A 23,427-nucleotide genomic window follows, 5' to 3' on the forward strand; every position below is an offset into this window, starting at 1 on the left:
GCATGCAACACAAAAGCTGGAAATAGACATTTAAAAAAGCTGCTGTATCTAACAGGTGGGAATAATAACTTCGTATTATAACGGCTACACAATCCATATTATTTTGAAATGTAAATGGCCTCATAGATACAGACAAAAAGGCAGTCATATTGAATTACTTTAAAAATGAAGAGTGCAAACAGCAATGCTATAGGACACACATTTGGAAAGAAGTGAGCAAGTTAAATGTCAGGAAGGATATTCTGCAGAATATCAGGGACAAAAGAAATGGGGAGTACTTATATTAATTGCTACAGGAGCTCCAATAGTGATAGAAGAGAAAAAAATGACAGATTTGCGGTAGTAAAGAGGCTACTAGAAAGGTAGGAGGATTACGCTGGCATGTACTTATATTTCACCTAAAGCTGCTATTACAGAACTTAAGAACATTTTGAGATAAATAATCAGCTTTCAGCAGAGAATATTGCTTATAGGTGGGGACTGGAACTTGACTTGCAACATGATGTATCTGGGGGGACCTAGAAGGGTAAATATAACAAAAGAGGGTGGACTTCTGAAGATATTTAAGGAAATATTTGGTACTGAAGAAGTGAATTCAGTAGTAGGAACTTGGAGAGAATTTACATATTATTCCCCAAGGTACAATACACAAGATAGAAATGATACTTCACAAGAATATGTGCATTTCATTGAAAGCATCAACACACATTCAATAACTATTTCAGATCATGCTCCAATAACACCTACGATAAAATGCAGAGTAATGAAGTTAAAAAGAGACACTGGCACCTCCTCATCTACCTGTTAAGAAGAGACGAATGTAAGGAATGGGAATTGGAAATTATTCGAGAGTTATTAGAGAAGACAGAAATTTCTTCAGAAGTTATAGCTAGTAAGTGGGAGTTTAAAAATAGGATAGAAATAAAAGAAAAAGAAGTGTGTTTAAGAAGTAACAGGAATTATTTTCAGTAGCTGACAAATGTTAAAGTACTACAGAATAAGGGGAATCTCACAGAAGAAGAAGAGATACAACTACAGAATGCTAAAGAGAAAATAACAGTGTATCTGGATAATATGCATGAATTTAGAAAGACTGCTGTGAAGCAACTGTTTTTGGATAATAACTCCAGAGCATAAAAGCTTTTAGCACAATGACTTAGGCAACAGAAATTAGAAAGGGTTGTTGACAAACTTAGGAAGCCTATATATAAAAAAACAAAAAAAAACAAAGCTCCTGTAGAGAGTATTACAGTTATTTTTGGAAATTTTATGAAAATTTGTATAAAGCAGAGAAATATGGAAATCAAGAAAGAGCACAAGTGGAAATATTTATGCAAGACTTGAATATTCCTAGATTAGAAGTGTTGAGTTAATAGGGAATATAATCAATCTGCAAGGAAATGTCCAGGAACAGATGGTATTCCCATGGAAGTTTAGAAGCTAAGAAGGAAGAAATTGATAAAGATCTGAAAATTTTTGTTTAAAAGTATTTTAAAAAGAAGGGAAGCACCCAACTCCTGGAAGAAATCTGTGGCAGCTGAAATACCTACAGAAGGCAAAGAGCCATCAGACCAAACTTCATGTAGGCACATTTCAATTTTAAACCATGATTATAAAGTGTTTATGTTTATAATAGCTAATATAATGAAGTTTAACCCTCCTGATAGGAATGAAATTGATAGATATGGATCAATTTGTTTTTTTGGAAGGGAGGCACACATTTGGCAACATTAACAGAAAAACGAATATCAAGATGGAAGTATAATGTTAAAAATACTGTTGTCATTGGTGCGTGTGGATGCAGAGAACGCATTTGACACAGTATGCTGGGATTTTATGAGTACGGCAATGGAAGCATTTGCATTCCCGGATACAATAATAAGGTAAATCGGGAGGATATGTGAGAGATTGGAGGCAAAATTAAAATGGGAGGGTTCCTCCCTTACAAGTTGTGTCTGAACAGTGGAACCAGGCAGGGGGTGTCTTGTATTCTCCTTGTTATTTGCTTTACATTTAGAGCTATTGGCAAAGAAAATAAGTGTCTCAGAAATTCAAGGATATAATTGGTACACTATTTTGTACCTCATAAAACTAGAAAAGGACATCTCAGTGTTGTGTAACATTTCTGAGACAGTTTCAAGTATTTCTGGGATATTAAAATTAATGAAGATAAAACAAAGGTTCTTGCTGTAAACTGTGTACCCACACATGAATTGCTTCAGCAATACTCATTTACTGGGACACAATAAAATGAAGTATTTAGGAATATGGATTACAAAGAATTTTGTTATGGCAGCTAAGGATATGTGGGAAGAAACTACACAAGACATTAAAAAAAATGAGAAACTGGAAGCTTTTGTTTATGGATATGGATAGCAAGACAGAAGCAGTGAAAATGTTTTAGTCCCTTTAGTTTTATATACAGATAATGCATATTCTTATCAGGAAAAGTTGTGAAGAATAATTGATAAAGAGTTGGAGGAATTTATCTGGAAAGGGCAAAGTTCAAGTTCAAAGTAGCCAGCAGGAGAAAGGAGATTTTGCTGAGAGGGATGACTGCAATTAGGGTCATACAGAAAACGTAAGAGGGGGGTGAAACTTACTGGAGAAAACTGGTAAAGGAACCAATATATTGGAAGCAAACAGGAAAGGTAATGGGAAAGAGGCCAAGAAGACATTTGAAATGCATGCTAGAGACTGCCTTTCATATAAGGGGTTGATATCAGAGTACAGGCAGAAGGAAAGGGATAGGGAAGCCTAAATGAAAGACCTGCTCTGACAGAATTTTTAGCTGGATCTAAAACACAAGCTGCTGTTAAAAAGGGACAAATAGAAGGGCATACAAAATATAAAAATAACTACAGGAATAAATCAGAGGAGTTTAGAAAAGACAGAGACTGGATAAACAATTCACAAGAAAACAATGGGAAGGACTTATGTGCAGCTCCTAAATGTGTAACAAAGTCTGGAAGATTTAGGATTTTTGCTTGAAAGTGTTTGCATGGGTATTTTTATAACCCAAGCAGACTCCCACGCATTTTTCCTTAGGGAGATGTCAAATACTGGAGGTATGATGGGGAAGAAAGATGTAACTGAGAATATATGTTTTGTGAGTGTAAAGAGTTGGTAGATTTGAAAAAAAAAAATGTGTGCAGACTACTCTGTCAGGTATATTGTGCGAGAAAATATGTGTAACTAAGAAAATAATTGTTTTGAACTGGGATACAGGACATGAATTGAATAAACATAGTAAAGCCTTGTTATGTTTCATTTTCTTAGCTGACAAAAAAGCAATTAGAAAATGGAAATCAAAGTCTAAACCAACTGTTTTTGAAGTATTGAATATTGTAACAGAGATAACAGAACTGTAAGTGGGATCTTTAAAAAGGGTAAGGAGCAAATTATATAGAAAAACGGAAACTGCTGGAACAATAAACACAAAATAATATTTTAGAGGAGGAGTGAAGTTTAAGGGACAGCAGGAATTTAGTTATACAAAGGAATATATGTGATGTATAATGTCTGTAACTGGGAACATGTTAATATAGTTTCTTTTCTTTGAAATAAATGTATATTTGCCTATGTCTTAAGTGATAATTCAATAAAGGTGACAAAAAGAAAGGGCCGCAGTACACCATCTGGTGGAACACTAAACCTTTATTGGGAGAGGAAACTAACCATCATCCTGACTTGTTTCTTGCTACTTAACCAGTCTTTTACCCACTGAATTATGTATGGATTGGGATTTGTTTTTAATATGCCAATCATTTCCTCACATGGAATGGTTTTAAAAGGTGAAAATTACCAGTATTCACTGTCAGCCGAACAGCAAGTGTCATTACTGCCACATCAAAAAAATACCATGACATTAAAAAGGCAAGATCATCCGTAAACAAACACAGACTGTTCCATCCTCCACAATTCTGGATAAACTTCATTATGACTCTTTCCATGATTTTACATAAAACACTGATCAGCCTGTCATTCTAAAACTTGATGTCAGATCTGACCCCTCTTTTACAAAATGGTAACACTACAACACCTTATAACTACAGGTCACTGACATATCCACATGCTAATATTGCATTTAACATGATTAACAGGAGTTAATTTTGTTTTCCTTGGTTATGTGTAGGAAATCTCCAAAGAAGTTGTCTAGTGACATGGAACTCAAATTTTAGTGTTGCCTGTGGCAGCAGTTATCACACTGGTAGTTACATAATGTGTTATCTCATCTCCATAGTGCTGTGGTATATTTTCTTGTTTATTATGAAGTCTGCACAATACGTTTCTGCAAATATACTTGCTATATTCTGTGCTGGGTGATCATATCACTGTCCAATAACAAAATACATTGACATTTTTTTGATGGCTTTAAAATATTTTGTTTTCAACCCATGAGACCACATCTGTGACTAAACTTATTCCAGTAAAATGTATAACTGTGGTCTCACCATTTGCCTCCTTTAATACAGAATGGACATCAGTCACAGATGAAGCATTTTGCACAATCCTAAGTTTGTAAAAACAGTAACAGTCTGCATCAGCGAGCCATTGCATCTCTCAAGACATTTAAATGACCCACAAAAGGAAGTTTAATGAATATGTTTTTAATTTTAGAAGGAAGGCTTAAATTCAGCTGTAATCTAAAAAAACAGGCAAACTCAGTACACAACATACCTTTAATTATCATAGCAATAATCTATAAAATGGATTGCTAGGCTGCAGAACACTGAGTTTATTGAAATATTCACTGCCATTATGTTGTGTAGTTTGTCAAAGAATCACAGCTCTCACATAATGTTTTGTACACAAAATTTGACATTCAAATAAATAGAACTGCTAAGTCTTTTCTTACCTCAGCACCTGATGTAGGGTGACCAGGCGAGTCTAGCTTCCGCTTCTTTCGTGGACCAATGGCTGCTAACGCTGTTAGGTTGGCATCCCTCTGTCTCATCTGAGCTAACTCTTGTTGCTGCATCTATATAAAAAGGAAAAGCTAGCTATAAACAACAGCACTATTTAAGGCATTTTCAACACATGATTAAAACAAAAAATATATATTAACAGATTATTTTAGAATAAGCGCCCTTATATTTTTACAGCTCTGATAATTATTTTAATACTACAGGTAATAAATGCATTTAATTTTACATTATTTGTTTCAGTCATGTGCTCTTGTTATTTTATTTTCTCTATTCCATGAACACCCGCTTACAAAGAGAGGAAAAACCGTATTAACATATGGGAAAAAATCCAACTGAGACTGTAGTAAGTGCAGGGACTTTGAACTGTTGTGAACCATAATTCTTAACAAATCAGGGATGAATCCAGAAATAATTACTGGCAATCAGGGGCACATGTAAAATATTAGTACTAACGTCAGACACTGACAAAATAAGAGAATGGGAATTTACATTTCCTAAAGTAAACAAAATCATTACTTATTAAGTGTAATTCACCACATTTTCTCCAAAAGTCACCAATTTTAAGAGGAATTAAAAGGTTGAGATAAAAGTTTAGTCAAAATTAGAGGTGTCCTTGAAAATCAGGGAAAGCTGAAAGGTATGGCTGCGAATCTAGATTTGTATCAGAAATAGTTAACAAGTATTTCAATACTTACCTCAGTTTAGAACAAACTCTCAGTGGAAGTCTTTTAATAGCCCTAACAAGGAAGTATAGTGTACTACAACAATTTTATGTTGAATCTGTGTTTCACATAAGCTTTTACATCAAAGCATTTGTATCTTTTGTGGAATTTTACTACTTGCAAAAACACACAAATGTACAAAATATAAAACAGCAAGTAAAACATAAAACCTCTTATGCTACTATTAAAATGCGTTATAATGTCTATAGTTATGTAAAAAACCTCCATGGCAACACCCAGATTTGGTATGAGCTACTGCACAATGGTACCTCCTATACCGAGCCAACAGATATTGCCAATATACTGGCTGACAGATTCAGTGCCAACTTTACACCCCCAAGGACCAGTCACAATACCAGTAGATTGCCAGGCACCTAGTATTACTGCTTCACAGGTTAAAACAGCACTGTCCAAGGCCAAGAATACAGCTTCTACGGGAGCTGACAACATCCCTGGCTGTGTTCTACATGAACTACAGAGTGAACTGGCACCGCACCTGTTTGCCCTGTTAAATCACAGCCTCACCTCAGGCTTAGTTCCTACCAAATGGTGCACTGCTACAGTCATCCCTCTCCACAAAGGAGGAGTGACTACAGGCCCTGGGAACTATTGCCCCATTAGCCTGACGAGTCTGATATGCAAAGGTATGGACAGCATCACATAATCATGGACCTAATAAACAAGGATATAGGGAATTTACAAACTTTGGATCCCACACAGTCTGGTTTTGTGAAGAGTAGATCATGCCTGCTCAACTTGGTCAACTTCTTTGAGTCAGTCACCAGATTTGTGGATGAAGGCAAGGTGGTTCATACAGCCTACCTTGATCTGGCCAAGGTCTTTGATACCATTCCCACTCAAGAATCACAGAAAAATTCACTAAGCTAGGCATCAACCCCTATATATCACTAGGTGGGCTGCAAACTGGCTCACAGGTAGAGCCCACAGTGTGAAAGTAGCTGACTCCAAGTCAGACTGCCGACCAGTTACGAGTGGAGTCCCACAGGGTTCAGTTCTGGATAATCTCCTGCTTGGTATCTACGTCTCTGAAGTCCAGGCCAACATGAAGGGACTCTGGCTGACAAAGTTCGCAGATGATTGCAAGTTGGGAGCTATTATTAACTCCCCAAGTGATGTTGACATCCTACAGAAAGGCCTCACTGAGACCAACGACTGGTGTCAGATCCATGGCCTTAAGCTTAATGCCAAAAAATGTTTTGTCATCCCCTTTGGAAAAAAGCCGGTTCTCATGAATTATCACATCTATGGTAGTCCACTGAACACGTTATAAGAGATCAGGGAACACAGGTTGACAGCAACCTCTCTTTTGACCACCACATTGTCACTGCGGTCAGAAAGTCCTTCTATGTGGCACATCTCATTACTAAGGGTTTTGCATTCAGGAACAAAGAGGTCATTGTCTCCCTCTACTTTTCCCTCATTAGGCCAATCATTGAGTACAATGCCCCATTTGGCATGTACCTCACTAAACACCTGCAACAACTGGAGAGGCCGCAAAAGTACCTCATAAAGAGGATCCTAGGCCTTAAACATTTGTCCTATATCAGCAGACTCAGAAAACGCCAACTATTCTCTGTCTCATATCGCCTACTTAGAGGCGATCTCTGCTTGACTTACAAAGCCATATCTGACCCAGCTCTGTTAGAAATGCTACATCTAAAGAAATCCCAATCCCTCCGCACCACACACTCCAGAGACCTCAACCTCATTGCCACAACCAACAGAACATGCTGGAGGAACAGGTTCGTAACCCAGAGACTGCCCATGGTATGGAACAGACTTACCATATATGTCAAGCAAAGCACCTCAATGGCCCTCTTCAAGAGAAATCTTGATGAGTGGATGGGAAATAGAAAATTCACTCCAGTGGCTCTATTCGACAGAGGCACCGGGAACTAAGGTCGGGTGGCATGATGCCAGGGTAATCCTATGGGCTAGACTTGTAAAGGCTCCAGGGCCATTAGCCTAGTACACACCTGTGAACATTACGCAAACTACAAACTTCACTAAAATGTTTTTATTTTATTGAAAGCAGAAGAGGAAATTCATCTTATATAGAACATATATATGGGGAAAAATATTATCACAAAGCTAGAATTTTAAAATACATTACTCAGAATACACCCATTTTAATGTAGATTATGAACTACACGCAAAAAGAAATTGTACTCATCAAGAGTAAGACTAAAGGCATTAGAACAGGACAGAAGCAACGTGTTACGAACAAAGATGTTAAGAACAGGGAATAACAGGAGTACGTCATAATGATGCAACAATGTGATAAAAGAGAGGCAACAGGAGGAATAAATGCAGTTAAGAGAGTAGCTAAACACCTTATTAAGTAGTGTGAAAAACAGTATATTAAGAGTAAATAATATTAATATATAATAAATAAGGATAAATAATAGAATATGTTGAAAACACACCCCTATGAGTTGACCTAGTTGCTCGGATTTGGGAACTTATGTGGACAGTTAACTAACTTTCTACCAAAGTGTGCCCATTGTTGTAAGAATGTCCTTCTATATTGCACATATAATTAAAGGGATTGTGTCTAGATCTATGCATGTCATTGCCCCCCTTTACTCAGACCTCATCAGGCTAATCATTGAATATACTTCCCCGCTTTGGGAAGCGCCTGTCCAGACACATGCAACAACTAGACCACCCACAGTGATACCTTACTAAAAGGACACAAGGCCTAAAAAATACGCCTTATGTTATCCAACTCAAAGGGCTGTCACAGTACTCAGTATCCTACGGACTGTTAACAGGTGACCTGTGTCTGGAAAACAAGGCATCCTCCGACTCGGTACTGATGGATTTACTGCATATAAGCAAGTCCAACAGCATTAGAAATACTCAGTCTAGGGATGTAAACCGTTTCTGCAACATCAAAAGAACAGTTTGGAGAGCGAGATATATATCTCATTGAGGACACCACTGGTTTGGAACTACTCCCCATTCAGGTAAAACAAAGTTCATCCCTGTCTGTATTCAAGTGCAACTTGAATCTATGGATGGGAAACAAAAATATTTACCGCAGGACTACCCACTGTACAACTAATGGACACAGGCCCACAGGCCTAAATGCTTTATTTCATGCATGTGTCCCCTCAAATTAGCTATTGTATGATCCCAGTTATTTGCATTAAGGGTAATATATAATTATCAACCATGGGACGGGTAAGGCCAGTCTCTAACCAATTGGAATAGGTTTATTCGAGCACCAAAAGAGAAAATGGCTAGGCTTAAAACAGACCTTAAAAGCAGCTACCCTAGTACTCACCTATGAACTTATATTTTAATTGCAGTTTCTCATCTCTGTTTAGATACATGTTTAATTTTTCCCAGACTTTTCCATTTTAACAAAACCATTCAGAAAACAAAAAGCAATGTACAGTTTCATTTTTAATAGTCCAACCCTCTTACATCACAAACACACACAACTATATACATCTTCCAAAAAGAAAATTAACCTGGCATATATGGGCAGATGCCCCAGATAGACAGCTGCACCCACAGGCTTCACCCATTCTAAAGCAAGTTTTAATCTTGTTGACAACACATGTCAGAGCCTGTGTTCCATTTTGCACCCAGACTAACGTTTCTTGTCGCATCTTAACCTCCCTTCCACTAGTGAAAAACAACTTTTGTACTCTCATCTAATTGAATTATAGCCTTAAGAAAAAAAAATGCCCTGGCTACCTGGCGTACTGAGGTAGTTGTTACTAGCAGGAATGCATCAGTTTGTATTCTCTTCAGTGTAACAGACTTAATTTATTGTTACTAGGAAACTTGTCAAGTCTTTAAGTACTGATTTTAGTGTTTCCTCATACAAGTACCTCACAGTTTATGGTTCAGTCATTTCTTGATTTATTAACTATGTCTGGACAATTTATTTTGCAAACCTTTGCTGGCAGATAAGACAACAATGCTATTTTAACATCACAGGTATTAGCAACAGCCAATGATAAGACTCCCCTCCCCAACTCACATTTAGAATCTTTGTGCAAACTGCATAAAACAATTTTACAATGTAACATGCAGTTGACTTCATACAATTTGCTATGCAAGCACTACTACAAGAAATGTAAAATTTTTACTTACATTTACACACACATTAATAAGAAAAATGGGAACTTTTTTTTACTTACACTTTCTTCTCCGCTTCCTTTATTACCCTTCTAAACATTAAAGCCACGGTGGAAACATAATTTACTTTCCACGACCAGTTTAAAATAATTCTCAAACTTCCAATATCCTGCACCCTCTTCTCTCTAATTCTTACAGAAGCATATTTCTCATGCCCAAACTGCATCTTATAGAAATATCTCTTTGCAATTTGCCTATTTGTTTCCTACTTTCAGATGCTTGCTATTCCTCTTCTTCATCTTCAGAGTGACCCAACACCGGTCACTGGTTCAAATCCAATGACGTCTTTGTTTCTCTCATCTTTATGCTTCTTCTGTCACTCAATCATTTTCTTTTGAAACATGGGAAAGGGTTTTACTGGCAAGCTCCATCTATGGGCTGTAACACTGTCAGAGGAGTGAGAAGAAAAATACCTTTCAATTTGCTGCCTCACTTTTTTCTTGATAAACTTTTTTCCCTTCTTGTCTCATTCTGGATCCAAGAATGCTTTTGCTACTTCTGAAAAAAACGCATTTTAAAGACAGCTGGATATAGCAACTTGACTCCCACCCCTGCTTCTTGACAGCCTCTCATTGTAGGGATAAACTCACTTCTTATACACCGGATGAACAAAGAATAATAATTTTCCATGAATACTCTGGTGTCCTCAACTGATAATACTTAATTGTTCTGCACAATATTGTCAAGAGCAGCTCCTTCTACTGTGACTGTATCTTTATTACTATAGATCATGGCTAAATTTGAAGCATAGACTTGATGTGCCCCTTCTACTAACAGATCCTGCTGTGACATATCAGTCCAGCTGCTTACTTGTACTTTCATAAAATTAATGTAATCCATTTCTTCCTCCTCCTCTGGTACAGCAGAAAATCTCAAGTTCTCTCTTTGTGCTCTGTCTTCTAGCTCTACTATTTTTTGAAACAGCTCTTCTTGAGAAGTCAGTCTGTCATTTCATCCTGTGATTTCTGCAGTTTAACCAGCTCACCTGAACAGCTATTTAAAGCTTCTTCTATTCTTTCCAGCCTTTTGTCAACTGACTGTATACATTTCTCCTGTGTCTAAATTTCCTCTAAATTACTGGAAGTCATCTCATGTACTGAGACAGAAATCCAAAATGTATTTTATTTTACTTGTTGAATACCTGCAAGGCTCTTCCTCACCAGAGTTTTTTTTCTTCTCCTTTCCTAGTTGATTTTCTCTAACATTCGCCAGATTTCTTAGTTACTGAAATCTAGATACTGTAGTAAAGAACCAGTAAATTAATTTTACTCAAATATATTTTTTATGATTGATTTCAAAAGTTTTTGTTTTCACACTAAAAGAGCTCTAATCAACCTTTTGATCAATGTGCAGCCATCTTTGAAGTAGAAGATTTATAAATCTTGATAAAAAACTTCCTGGAATATACTGTCCTTGTAGCCATGCTAAATGAGCTCCCAAACTGAAACTACACTTTGTTTTACGGACAAAAAGAATCACAACACATAGCTTTTTGAAACATTAACAGTTCATGGTTGGCAACTATTTACATAATAATATAAAATACCTTTAATACCTAAACTATCAGAAATGTGGATTTTTTTCAGTAAAGGCAACATACACAACACATTCATTTGCACCAATGTTTGAAATGTCTAATAATGTTTTAGCATTTGTCTAAAATGTATTTTCTTATTTATTTATTCTTTGTTGACTAGGTTAGTCCCACTAGGCCACTGCCCTCTTTTCAGGGGAGACCCATGGTGGTATTTACAGTGACAAGCAGAAATTTTGCCAGGGTATTGGGGAACCACCATTACTCTTTTTTGATAAGTGCCATGGGATCTTTTATATGCACCGGAGAACTACCACCAGCTCAAGGAAACTGGACTTCGGTTTAAAGTCTCATCTGAAATATGGCGCACACAGAGTACAACAACCCTCTTATACTGAACTTTAGTGTCAGTGCTAGAAAAATAATCCAAGTACATGGTGTGAGAATAGCATCTACAGCCTTCCAAACTTCCAGGACCAAAGGCAAGTGTGCGACTTGTTGAGCCACTGACAACGACATAAAAAATATCAACTTCAACTCTGCACCATGGGGCTTGAACCATTTCTCGCATTCTTCCCGTCCACAAAAAGACTCGCCAACACAATGAAAGCCTTTAAGAATAACCTCAGCTGTTAATAGCATAAAATATTTAGTTGATACCTGGCTTCTATACAGTGGAGGGTTTAAACAAAGTAACTGCATCGATGTCTAGCTTAACTCTGGAAATTTAGCAACTTTAAGTAATCTAGCTCTCTTAACATGTGAACAACCCCCAAAGTGTTTCCCATACTAAATAAATAAACAGCAATGGACACCTTTAAAGAGGCTTTTTTTCAATATCAAACTGAACTTCAACCTAATCAGAATGTCTGCCTTTATAACTACTGGATGAGTCAGTGTGCTTTAAGTCTGTGTCTTGAGGGAAATGAATTGACATTATTAAATAAATGTATTCTCACTTCCAATAACTTCTTCTTTCAGCTTTTTTTAACATAATTTACTATGGTAAAACTTCAGATGGGGCAAAATAATCTTACTAATTATAACCCCTTACTTTTATCAAAATTGGTCCTAAGTTATAATTCTGAACAGATGCACCTGTTAAATCCAACACTGAAATGTCATGTCTGCTGTGATACAATCAAGACTGATTTTTTGGCAAATATTTTACTGGAATGAATTGGAGACATTCGTTCAGTTTCCAATTACCTCCTTAATAAAGTACATGGTCATAAATGAGCTTAAGCCTATTCCACTACTCAGCGGATACAAGGAATACAAAAATCATCTTGAGAAGTGTATAGATACACCCAATTTTCACTCAGACACATCCTACAGGCAATTTAGAAGCTCACCAACTCAAATATGGTACAGCTTTTCAGTATGAGAAGAAATGGCAGAAGTCAGCAAACCACTCATGCTGGCACAAGGAAGAAATGCAAATCAGCACAGAAGGCACACCAGCTGAAAATGAACTGGAGAGCCAAGCACTGAGAGACAGCCACACCAACTGCTACAGTTCTGTTCCATCCTACATATAACAATGTGTTTAAATATAAATGGCAAAAAACACAACTAATTTCAGCAATTAACCTAACACTGGTATGAACAAAAATAAAAACTTATGTGCTCACCATAACACTCCATCCATGTTGTCCACTTTCATTCTTCCTCAACTGTTGGGGTCAGATATGACTCGGCCACTTCTTCCAGACCGTAGAATTTTGAATCTCAAATTCCTCCCTTTACCCATAATGCCCTACCAACCTACCATGCCTCAGATCTTGTTTGATGCTCAAAAGGCTAACAGAGCAGAGAGGAAAGGTAAAAGAATGGAAGTTGAAGCTCAAACTAGGAATAGAGGTTCACCCGAAGCTCTTCAAACTCTCCAAGAATAGGAAAGAAAGGAGGGGGTAGGTGGGTGGGAAATTGTGGAAGAATGAAAATGGATAACACAGATGGAATGTTATGGAGAATATATAACTGTTTAATCTGAATGTTGTTCAATTTCATTCATTCCAAAACTGCTGGGACAGAGTCCCCAGCTACCTATATCCCGGAAGGATATTGTAAAGCACTGCCTAGCCAAAGGCTGCTCTTCCGCTAGAGACCAGATCTAGTTTGTAATGAGCAATAAAAGTATGAGGATTAGCCCAAGTTGCAGCTGCACAAATATCAACCAAGGAAGTTCTGGACAAAAAGGCTGATAAAGTTGCCATAAACCTGGTGGAGTGTGCTTCTGGGTGGTTTTGGCAAGGGTAAGCCCACTTTTTGATAAACAAAGTTAATACAATCAGTTAACCATTTGACTAAAGTAACTTTAGATACTGGTTTTCCTAGTTTTAAATCAGAAAAGGAGACAAACAATTGTTCAGGCTTTCTTAGATCTTTAGTTCTCCAAAGACAGAACCATAATTGTACATCTAACAAATGCAACAAATACTTGCCTTTTTTTCAAAAAAATTGGAAAGAACACTGGGAAATTAATAACTTGATTTATACTGGATTCAGAAACCATTTTAGGTAAAAAGGAAGGATTATTCCACCCTATCTTTATGAAAAATTAAATAAGGGGGTTTTGAGAACAATGCTCAAAGTTCCGACACTCTTCTGGCAGATGTAATAGCAACTAGGAAAGCAGTTTTCTAAGTAAAAAAAATTAGAACAGATTTAGCTGAATGTTCAAAGGGAGGCTGAGTAAAGGCCTGAAGTATGATGTTCAAATCCCAAGGAGGGGTAGGATCCTTTAAAGGAGGTCTAAGAGGGTTTCCGTTAGAAAAGCTTTACAAAGCTTAGAAAAAGCAAAAGCTGAAATATTTACTCCCCAATGAAACTTGGAAACGGCTGCTAACTGTACTCTGATAGTTGAGGAACTAGCACCTTCATTGGAAACTGTTGCCAGAAAGTTAAGAACATTTGAAATTGGTGCTGAGAAGGGGTCTAAGTTTTTGTGTTGGGCCCAAATAACAAATCTTTTCCATTTGCTCTTAGAAATCTTTCTAGTGGAAGCTTTGTGGGAAGATAACAAAATGCGATTGTTGGGGGAGGAGAGCCTGGGATGTCTAGCAATCAAAGGAACTGGAGAAACCATGCAGTCAGCTTGAGGCCTGTTATATCTGGGTGACTCATGCCTATCGGATGAGACAGGAGGACTGGAATTAGGTCCAGAATCCATGTCGGATGTAGCAGATGAGGGCAGAGGATGGGAAACCCAATCTGATGAGGCCAATAAGAGATAATGCGGATAACCATGCTCTTCACTCAAGATGCTTTCTGCAGAAATTTCGGGATGAAAGGTAACAGGAGAGAGGCATAAAGGAGACCGGAGGGCCAAGAGTGAAGCAGAGCTTAGACACTGGATGCTTTCCCAACAAGGGTTGAAAATAAATTAAATAAAGGAATTTTTATTAATACCAGACACAAATCTGACATTCTGCTACTGCTAACATAAATAATATTTGGACTGAAACATAACCTAAGGGGAAGCCTCTTTTCAAAAACAATTGAGACAAGTTCAGTTTTCTGAGAGAGACTAGCAGACAGAAAAAAAGCTGAATGATTTAACTTTAAAAAACATGGAAATTAAACAATAGATATATAAGCTTGGAAATTATGGACCCCCATGGTGCTATGGAAAGACATTTACTGTGCTGAATTTTAACTGCTTTAGGATGCCATAGCAACATAAAAAATGAAGTAAATAGGCAAGAAAATTGTTTGGAATTGGATGACAAGATGAGTTTAACAAAACAATTTCAGAAAAATGTCCATCTTGCGAATATAAATTTCAGAAAAAAAGTAAATAAAAGTTGAATTAAAGCACTGAAAAGTGTATTATGATGGAGAAATGTATTTATTTTAAAATACTTCACTGAATTATCACTTGTGACATAGGCAAACTTGCATTTTTATAAAGGTAATAAAACCATATTAACAAGTTCACATTTACAAATATTACACATCACACATATATATATTATATACTTTAAGTTACATTATATAAATTGTTTAATTTCTGCATTCTGTTAAACTTCATTCCTCGTCCAAAACATTTCCTGCTTGTATTGCTCCCATGATTTCCATTTTTTCTATGTAATTTACTCCTAACCATTTCTAATGATACTACCACCTGCCCTTTTATCTCTGTTACAATATTCATTACTTCAAGTACAGTGGGTTTAGATTTTGATTTCCATTTTCTAGTAACTGCTTTTTTGGCAGCCACCAGAATTAAATTATCAAGGTTTTATTTTGTCTAGGCAACTCAGATCCTGTATCCCAGCTGAAAAAAAAAAATTTAGTTACACTAATTTGCTTGCCCGGTATCCATGACAGAGCATTCTGTCTGCCAGCTCATTATACATCTAAAAACATATGTTCCCAGTTCTTTCTTCCCCATCATACAGCTAACATTTGCCATCTGCCAGAAGAAAAATTGTTTACAGTTTGCTTGGGGTACAAAAGTATCAATGCAAACACTTCAAGGCAAAAATCCTAAATCTTCTAGACTTTGTTGCAAATTTTGAGCCTCTCATATGTTTCTTTGTAAACTGCATATTTAACCTTTCTTCTCAATCTTTTCTGACCTCTTCTGATCCATTCCTATAATTATTGTGCAATATTTTATATGCCCTGCTAACTATCCCTTTTTTAACATCAGCTTGTGTTCCAAACAATTAAAAACTCAACCAGTGCAGGTCTTTCATTGAGGATTTCTGTATCCCTTTCTCTTGGTGTATATTGGTCTACATTCAATCTCAATCCCTGATGGGGAAGGTAATCACTAGACCGCAATCCAAATGTCTTCTTCGCCTCTTCCCCTTCTATTAACTTTCCCTCTCTAATTATTTGTTTCCAGTACCTTGGTTCCTTTGCCAGCTCCCTCCAGTAAACTACAGCCCCTCTTGCCTATTCTCTGTACCCCTAATTGCAATATCCCCTAATGGTTGTATACAATTCACTTATCTGCTTAACAAAACCTGAGGTGAACACAAGACCTTCTTTTTTTTTAAAGTTGGGCAGTTAGTGTAGAAGATCAATGCTACAATCTGTTAAGGAGCTTTCTGTAGTACAGGGTTTGACTCCTTCAGCCTCATCTTACCTTTTGTGTAACTGAAAAATTCACTTAACTAGACAATACTATGGAATAATTGAGAAATTGGCTAGTCTCCAAAATGATCTCCTGGACAGCATGTCTAGCATTTACTCATGAATCTATTAACATATAAAGGAGGAAAGCGTAATACTATACCCATACAGCTTTAACAGCAACAACATTACAGACAGCAACATGGAAGCCACTGAGAAAGCTTTTGTAAGTTTCTTCTCCAGAGTCAGTGATCCCAGAATCAAAGAATTCTGCTCACTTTTCCACAGCCTAGTACATAAGTGAGGAACAGAAATGGGGTAGCTGAGATACTTCAGGGGTTTCAAGCACTGAGTGGCAGAAACAAAGACTTTTTTTCCCTACTGTCCAAAGTCTTTGGCAACTTACCTAGTGGTAAGCTGGAGACATGTTGCGGTCTTTGGAACCTATGCTAGGCAAAAGAGATCCCAAAAAGGACCTCATTCTAATATGAGTCATAAGGATGTCACCCCACCAATTCAAGAATTTATGAAGGGCATTAGCCATTTAGGAGTTTTAGGACTGAATTCTGAGCACCTCTAAGTTGCAGGAATAGCAACCTTATGAGAAAGATCAACTGGGTAGCCACAGTGTTCCCTAACCTTCTTCCCCAAATACAGATTAAGCCTTGTTTGAGCAAAAAGTAGTACAGGGTCAGTCCACCAAGGATTTTATCAGCTTGCACATCCCACCAAAGACAGGAGATCAAGGCAAGTGCTACTGTGAGGTGACATCTCATGTTCTCCGTGTCAACAAACCCCCCACATTTTGACGGGAAGGGATACAACATCCTGTAAACAAATTGTAGCTTGAGACAGCCTGCATTTGCCTGATACCTCAGACATGGGATAAGTGACAGGCAAGTTTTGGAATTAGGATGACATGTTCTTAATGAGGTAGAGATGCCTTTTCATGAAGGGTAAGCAAAGAGACATGCAAAGTATCAAACTGCACCACAATCCTACACCAGCACAGACAAATCCTACCATGTATCAAACAATGCTTATACATCCAGCATCATGTGGAGGGTTAATGCCCACCTCTTCAATTTTTGTAGGTAAAGCATAGATTGGGGAGGTAAAATGAAGGAATCTCCCTGAATCTATTTTCAACCAAAGTCTGCCCACAAGGGGACTTGAGGACCCACTCTTTATGAGCAAACTCTCTTAAACTGAAAATACCACGTAACCTCCCTCCATTCTGCATGGACAGCTAGGCTCTAGAAACTGAGAAGTCTAGCAAAAGCCATTGTCCTAAAACAGGCACTCTTCTGCTTAACTGAATCCAAGTCCTACAACCTCTCTTGAACTGAAAATACCATGTAATCTCCCTCCATTCTGCATGGACAGCTAGGCTCTAGAAACCGAGAAGTGTAGGTTACATACTGGATAAAGTTACCCCTTACAGTGCTATGATATTTATATAGCTTTCACTACTGGCAAGCACAACTGCACTGACCAGACGTACTACCCACATATACTTTCTCCCCTTTCTCCCTTCCAGATTTTACTACTGCACTACTGGGGCAAGTATTTCCCCAACTTAGCCACTACATGGCAGCAAAACCCAAGACATCCAACCTTCTAAAATGACTATTCCTAAACTTTAAAGTCTTATTCCTACAGATATTCCCCAAGCACTACCCATTCTTACCCTAGTCCACACCTATAACAAGCCAGCACAAATTATAGGTATCTTACTAAAATCTCTGTGTAAAGAAAAAGAGCAAAGAAAAGGCCCTTCACCAGTGCTGTCCGCTAATGTTAAATGTGAAGTGACCTGCCTGGTAGATAAAACGACCTAATCCTGATTGTTTTTTTTTAGTAAGCACATCTTACAGCTCAGCTGGTTCCCACTCTGTTTGCCCTCGTTGTGCTCGGGCTCACTCTGCTCCCCTACCCTACCCCCATTCCCACCCACCCCCACATCAATTATCTTCATACCTATACACCACACCCAACCCAAACTCCCACCTCCCTCATACACTCCAACCTATCAAATCTACCATCTAATTAACCCTCAATTCACCTTAGAAACCAATACTCACCACCCCCCTTCACTGACCTTTCCATTCAACACCACTTACTTACCCACCTACATTAAATCATGATTCCACTACCAAAACCTTCACATCCATAACTCCTACTGTACACCATATGTATCTCTATACTAGTGTTGTCCTCCATTACCAGCTATCAAACTCAACTTAACTACACCCTAATCATCCCTAACAAATGTACATTGCTTAACAATCTAAACCCCATACCTTATACTCAACTAGCCCCATACCTCTACCGAACCTCCATAATCCACTTCCTAGCACACAAAACACACCCAACAAACAGGCAATCCCCACACTACTTTAAAAACATAAAAACCTTCAATAAACTAATCAGATTTTATTTACACCTAAAATCAAAACTCATAAGCTGTGGTGACATACATCCCAACCCAGGAACACTAAATCCATTCACACCAAACCCGACCTAAACAAAACCCTACTCCACAGAACCAAAAACTTGCTCATTATAAATTTAAATGACAGAAGTATCCTGAACAAAGTCCATGACCTCCATACCTTACTCTGTGCCTTTGTCATCCAGATATTGTCATACTAACTGAGACGTGGCTTAAATCAGAAATCCATGATAATGAAATTACAGCACCAGGCTACAATATAATTCAGAGTGACAGATTAGGCAAAAGGGGTGGAGGAGTAGTCATACTTTACAAAAATCACCTCAGCCTAATAAAATTAGACATTACAACCCCAGACCTAGAAAACGTTGAACTCACCCTCACTAAACTAAAACCTAACCCGAATAAATATATCAAATATTATAGGGTGCTATACCCTCCAGGCAACCATATTTCCATTACAGAAATTCTGCTAGAATGGATATCTAACTCCATTCCCCAAGGAAGCATCCTTTTAGGTGACCTTAACATTGACTGGAACAACTGCTCCAGTCAAAACCCACTCTCCCACATCAACCTACATGGACTAACCCAACTTATAACCTCTCCCACTAGAACAGACAAAAGAACCAAACATCAATCCATACTGGACTGGATACTTGTATCACATCCTTCCATAATATCCCTAGCAGGGTGTCTACCAGACACCCTCAGTGACCACCAAGCTACATTTCTACTAAGATGTAAAACACCCCAAATGACCCAAGTAACAGTGCAAGAAATTAGGAACAAAAAACATTTTAACCTATCCAACTTTAACAATGATCTAAAAAGGTGTAACTGGACCCCCCTAAAAACTTAGACCTCAATGAAGCAGTACTATACTTCAATACAACCTTCACAAATATACTTAACCATCACCCCCCCCCCCAGAACCACTAAAATTAAAACCAAACATGCCCCCTGGCTAACTCTAGATACTAAAACATTCCTCATAAATAGAAACAAAGCCTGGACAAACTTTCGTAAAAGCAAATCCCAATTAGATAAACAAAAATACCTTGAACTATGCAACAAAGCCAAAAACTTATCAAAACAGACAAAATCTCCTACTACCAAAATATACAGAATAAACATATAAACAACCCAAAAACGTTCTGGGCAGCAATCAACTGTATATTACAACCAGGGAAAACATCCACCCCCACTCCAAAAACAGCAAATAACTACAACAATATCCCCACACAGTTCAACAAATTATCCAAGCCCTTGCAAATAACCAACCTAGCTCCAACAACCCCACTTCAACAACAACACCCTCTCCACCAGAAATATTAATCAATGGCCTCAATTTCAGTTTCAACCCAGTACCTACAAAGACCATACAAAAACTACTCCTAAAACTCAAACCAACCACCCTTGCCACTGACAAACTACCCACTGAATACCTTCAACTAGCCACAGAAGCTATAGCCTATCCTGTCTCCATCCTAATAAACAGATCCATCTCAGAATGTAAAGTACCTCAGCTTTGGAAAATATCTTATATAATTCCACTGCACAAATGAGGTACCTCTCTTGAACTCAATAACTATTGCCATATAGCAATACTACCCCCCTTATCAAAACTTCTTGAGTGACTAGTCCATATGCAATTGATGAAGTACCTCCTAGAAAACAAACTACTATCTGCACAGCAGCACGGCTTCTGACCCTTCCACAGCACCTCCACCGCACTTACCTCATTTACTAATACCATCAATAATCACAGAAATAACGGACTGCTCATATCGGCTACATTCTTAGATTTATCCAAAGCTTTTGACATGGTCAACCATGCAAAGCTCCTTCCCTCACTATCCACCCTAAACCTTAGTATCTCTGCTATTTCTTGGTTTAAGAGCTATCTAGATGGTAGGCAGCAAGCTGTAATATGGCAAAACCACACCTCTCCCTTATTGCCCGTCTTCCTAGGAGTTCCCCAAGGCTCCATCCTAGGTCCATTGCTCTTCACCCTATTTACTAATCAACTCTCAGCCAACATTCCCGAAGCCTCAATAGTGTAATATGCAGGCGATACCACCATAATATGGGCAGCCAAGACACTAGACCTCCTCCTCTCCCAAACACAAGAATGATTTTCCCTAGCTGAAACTTGGATCACCAATCAAAACCTCATTCTTAACCCAGCTAAAACAAAATTACTCCTCTTTAGTTCCCACAGATCCATACCCCCCTAGGACAGCTTCATAATCTGCTCAGATAACAATACCATCACCCCTACCAATAACATCAAACTGCTAAGCATGGAAATTGACAATCACCTTAGATATGACCTACACATTTCCTTAACCATAAAAAAAGTTCATAAAAAACTTGGTCTACTCTACCGAAACAAACAATTTCTCTCCAACCACTCCAAAATAACAATAGCCAGGACACACCTCTTATCCACCTTACTCTATGCCTCCCCTGTTCTTATCAATCTCCACAAAACTGACCTAAACAAACTCAACAGCTGTTATAATAAGACAGCTAGATTTGCTACAGGTTCTTCCTTTAGAACACATCAATGTGAATGCCTCAAAAAACTCAGTTGGTTAGAACTCCCACTAATACTTCAATTCAACTATCACTTGCACACAAATTATTACACCACTCAGACAACACTCCAGCTCTACAAAAACGACTTCAACCCTACACCACCAGAACCTTAAGATCTAGCACCCAAAACCTTCTTAAGATTATCAAATTTAACAGTGAGGCAGGAAAATCCGTCTACAGCCACTATATTTCTAAAATCTGGAACTACCTTCCTGACCATATAACAGGCAACTCCTCCTCAACCCAATTCAAGAAACTACTTGAAGCTCACCTTCATGAATAACAGACTATGCTCCTGTCGCACCCCTGGCTAATGCACACTATATTGCTATCAACCAGATTCATAGTTTGGCTACAGACCTATAACGTATATAAAACAAGTAGTAATGCCTTAGATTTAGACTGCAGCACTAATTGCACTTCCAGCTTTCATAGAGGTGAAAGAAATGTATCTCATGAATGCTGCCCAATGTACTCCCTTCCATTTTGCTCTACTATGTCCCAAAATAATTACCATATGATTGTCTTTTGCTAACATTTGTGTAACCTGCCTTTTACTAGCATTTAATGTACTGTCTGTATTGTCTGTTAACTATAAAATTGTATCTCTTGGAGCTATTCTCCCCGGGCCTCCACTGAAAATGGACTTGTATCCAGTTGGGCTCTCCCGGTTAACAAATGTGAAATAAATAAATAAAATAAAAACTACTGGCCACATGTTCCCATGTGGGAAGGACTGATATATGAACCCTAGCGCTTGTGCCCTAAATGTGGTTAAATAGGGAGTGCTTCTCCTGCTTTTTTCTTTGTCAGCTGATGACTGCTACAAGGATGATCCTTGTTCAAGACAAGAGACAATTCACAAGCCACAGACTGTTTGGTTAGCATACATCAAGTGTGGAAACATGGACAGTGCTAGGCCTCGTACTCCCTCACTTTATCTGTTCACTGCAGTTAATACCAAAGATTACAAAAGGGACTCTCCTATCAGTCCTGGGGCTGAATTACCTCCAGTGCTGAGATCTTACAATTAGATAAGCTTCAAGCTTATTAAGCTTTCTTCTTCTGGTACGCAGATTAAAATGTTGGCTGCTATGAGAGACACTTACTTTTTCCAAGGCAGAAGCGATAGTGTCACTGCAAGTTCTGAGAGGTGAGCTGACAAACATAAGGGATACTTAGGTTTATGTTTTTGGGTATCTAATGTGACAACATTCTTAAGAGTAAGTATAAATATAAGGACCAAAGACAGACTGTGTGAACATCAAAAAAAGAATTGGAAAATGCAGGGCTGACTGCACCCGTTTAAGTCTCTAGGATGATGTCCTAATATGTACCTGCAGGAATGTACACTTGAAGAATTCAACAATTTGTACTAACAGAGAGTTCTCAGAAGACAAAACAGTAAATTACTTCATATTGCAGTGAGACACCAATGCATGATCTTTAGATCAACTTTGCTATTAAATAATGCATTCAACTTTTATACTTAATTTTAATTCTTAGCAAAGGGGTCAAGTCTTTACTAATGCCTTATTCAATTCTTAGTAAATTAATAGTCTTGGATAATGCCTTACAAGGCATGAAGCATTGAATTTTTGCAAAATGATTATAATGTGTTGGATGGACACAGAAAAAAAGGTTTACAGACTCAGAAAAAGCTTCTGATCAACTTATCTAGAAATACAAATGCTGGAGTCTGATTCCTCTGTACAGATCTACTTATTTGTTAATTATTTTACAGGATACAACATATTTAATTTGCAAGTCCAAAGACTAATGAGTAAAAGCAACCGTATGCAATGTATTTTCAGATTTTAACAAAGAAACGGGAATCAGAAAGGCATGCCCTTCTCACCTCTACTTTTCCCGTTATGTTCTGGAGCCATTAACAGTTCTAATATGCCATTGCTGCATGAT

General features: G+C 37.8%; 1 protein-coding gene across 1 annotated transcript in view; it reads right to left on the reverse strand.

The window, feature by feature from the left end:
* Positions 1-23,427, reverse strand: part of LOC122810320 (transcription initiation factor TFIID subunit 4-like) — a 1,173,503-nt gene that overhangs the window by 491,995 nt on the left and 658,081 nt on the right. Inside the window, exon 4 of the mRNA XM_044081886.1 lies at positions 4,859-4,981. Coding sequence (XP_043937821.1) covers positions 4,859-4,981 — 123 coding nt within the window. The remainder of the gene's footprint in view (positions 1-4,858; positions 4,982-23,427) is intronic.

The sequence above is a fragment of the Protopterus annectens genome, chromosome 8.part1 (assembly GCF_019279795.1).
Source record: "Protopterus annectens isolate FY-2018-M chromosome 8.part1, PAN1.0, whole genome shotgun sequence".
Lineage (NCBI taxonomy): Eukaryota > Metazoa > Chordata > Ceratodontiformes > Protopteridae > Protopterus > Protopterus annectens.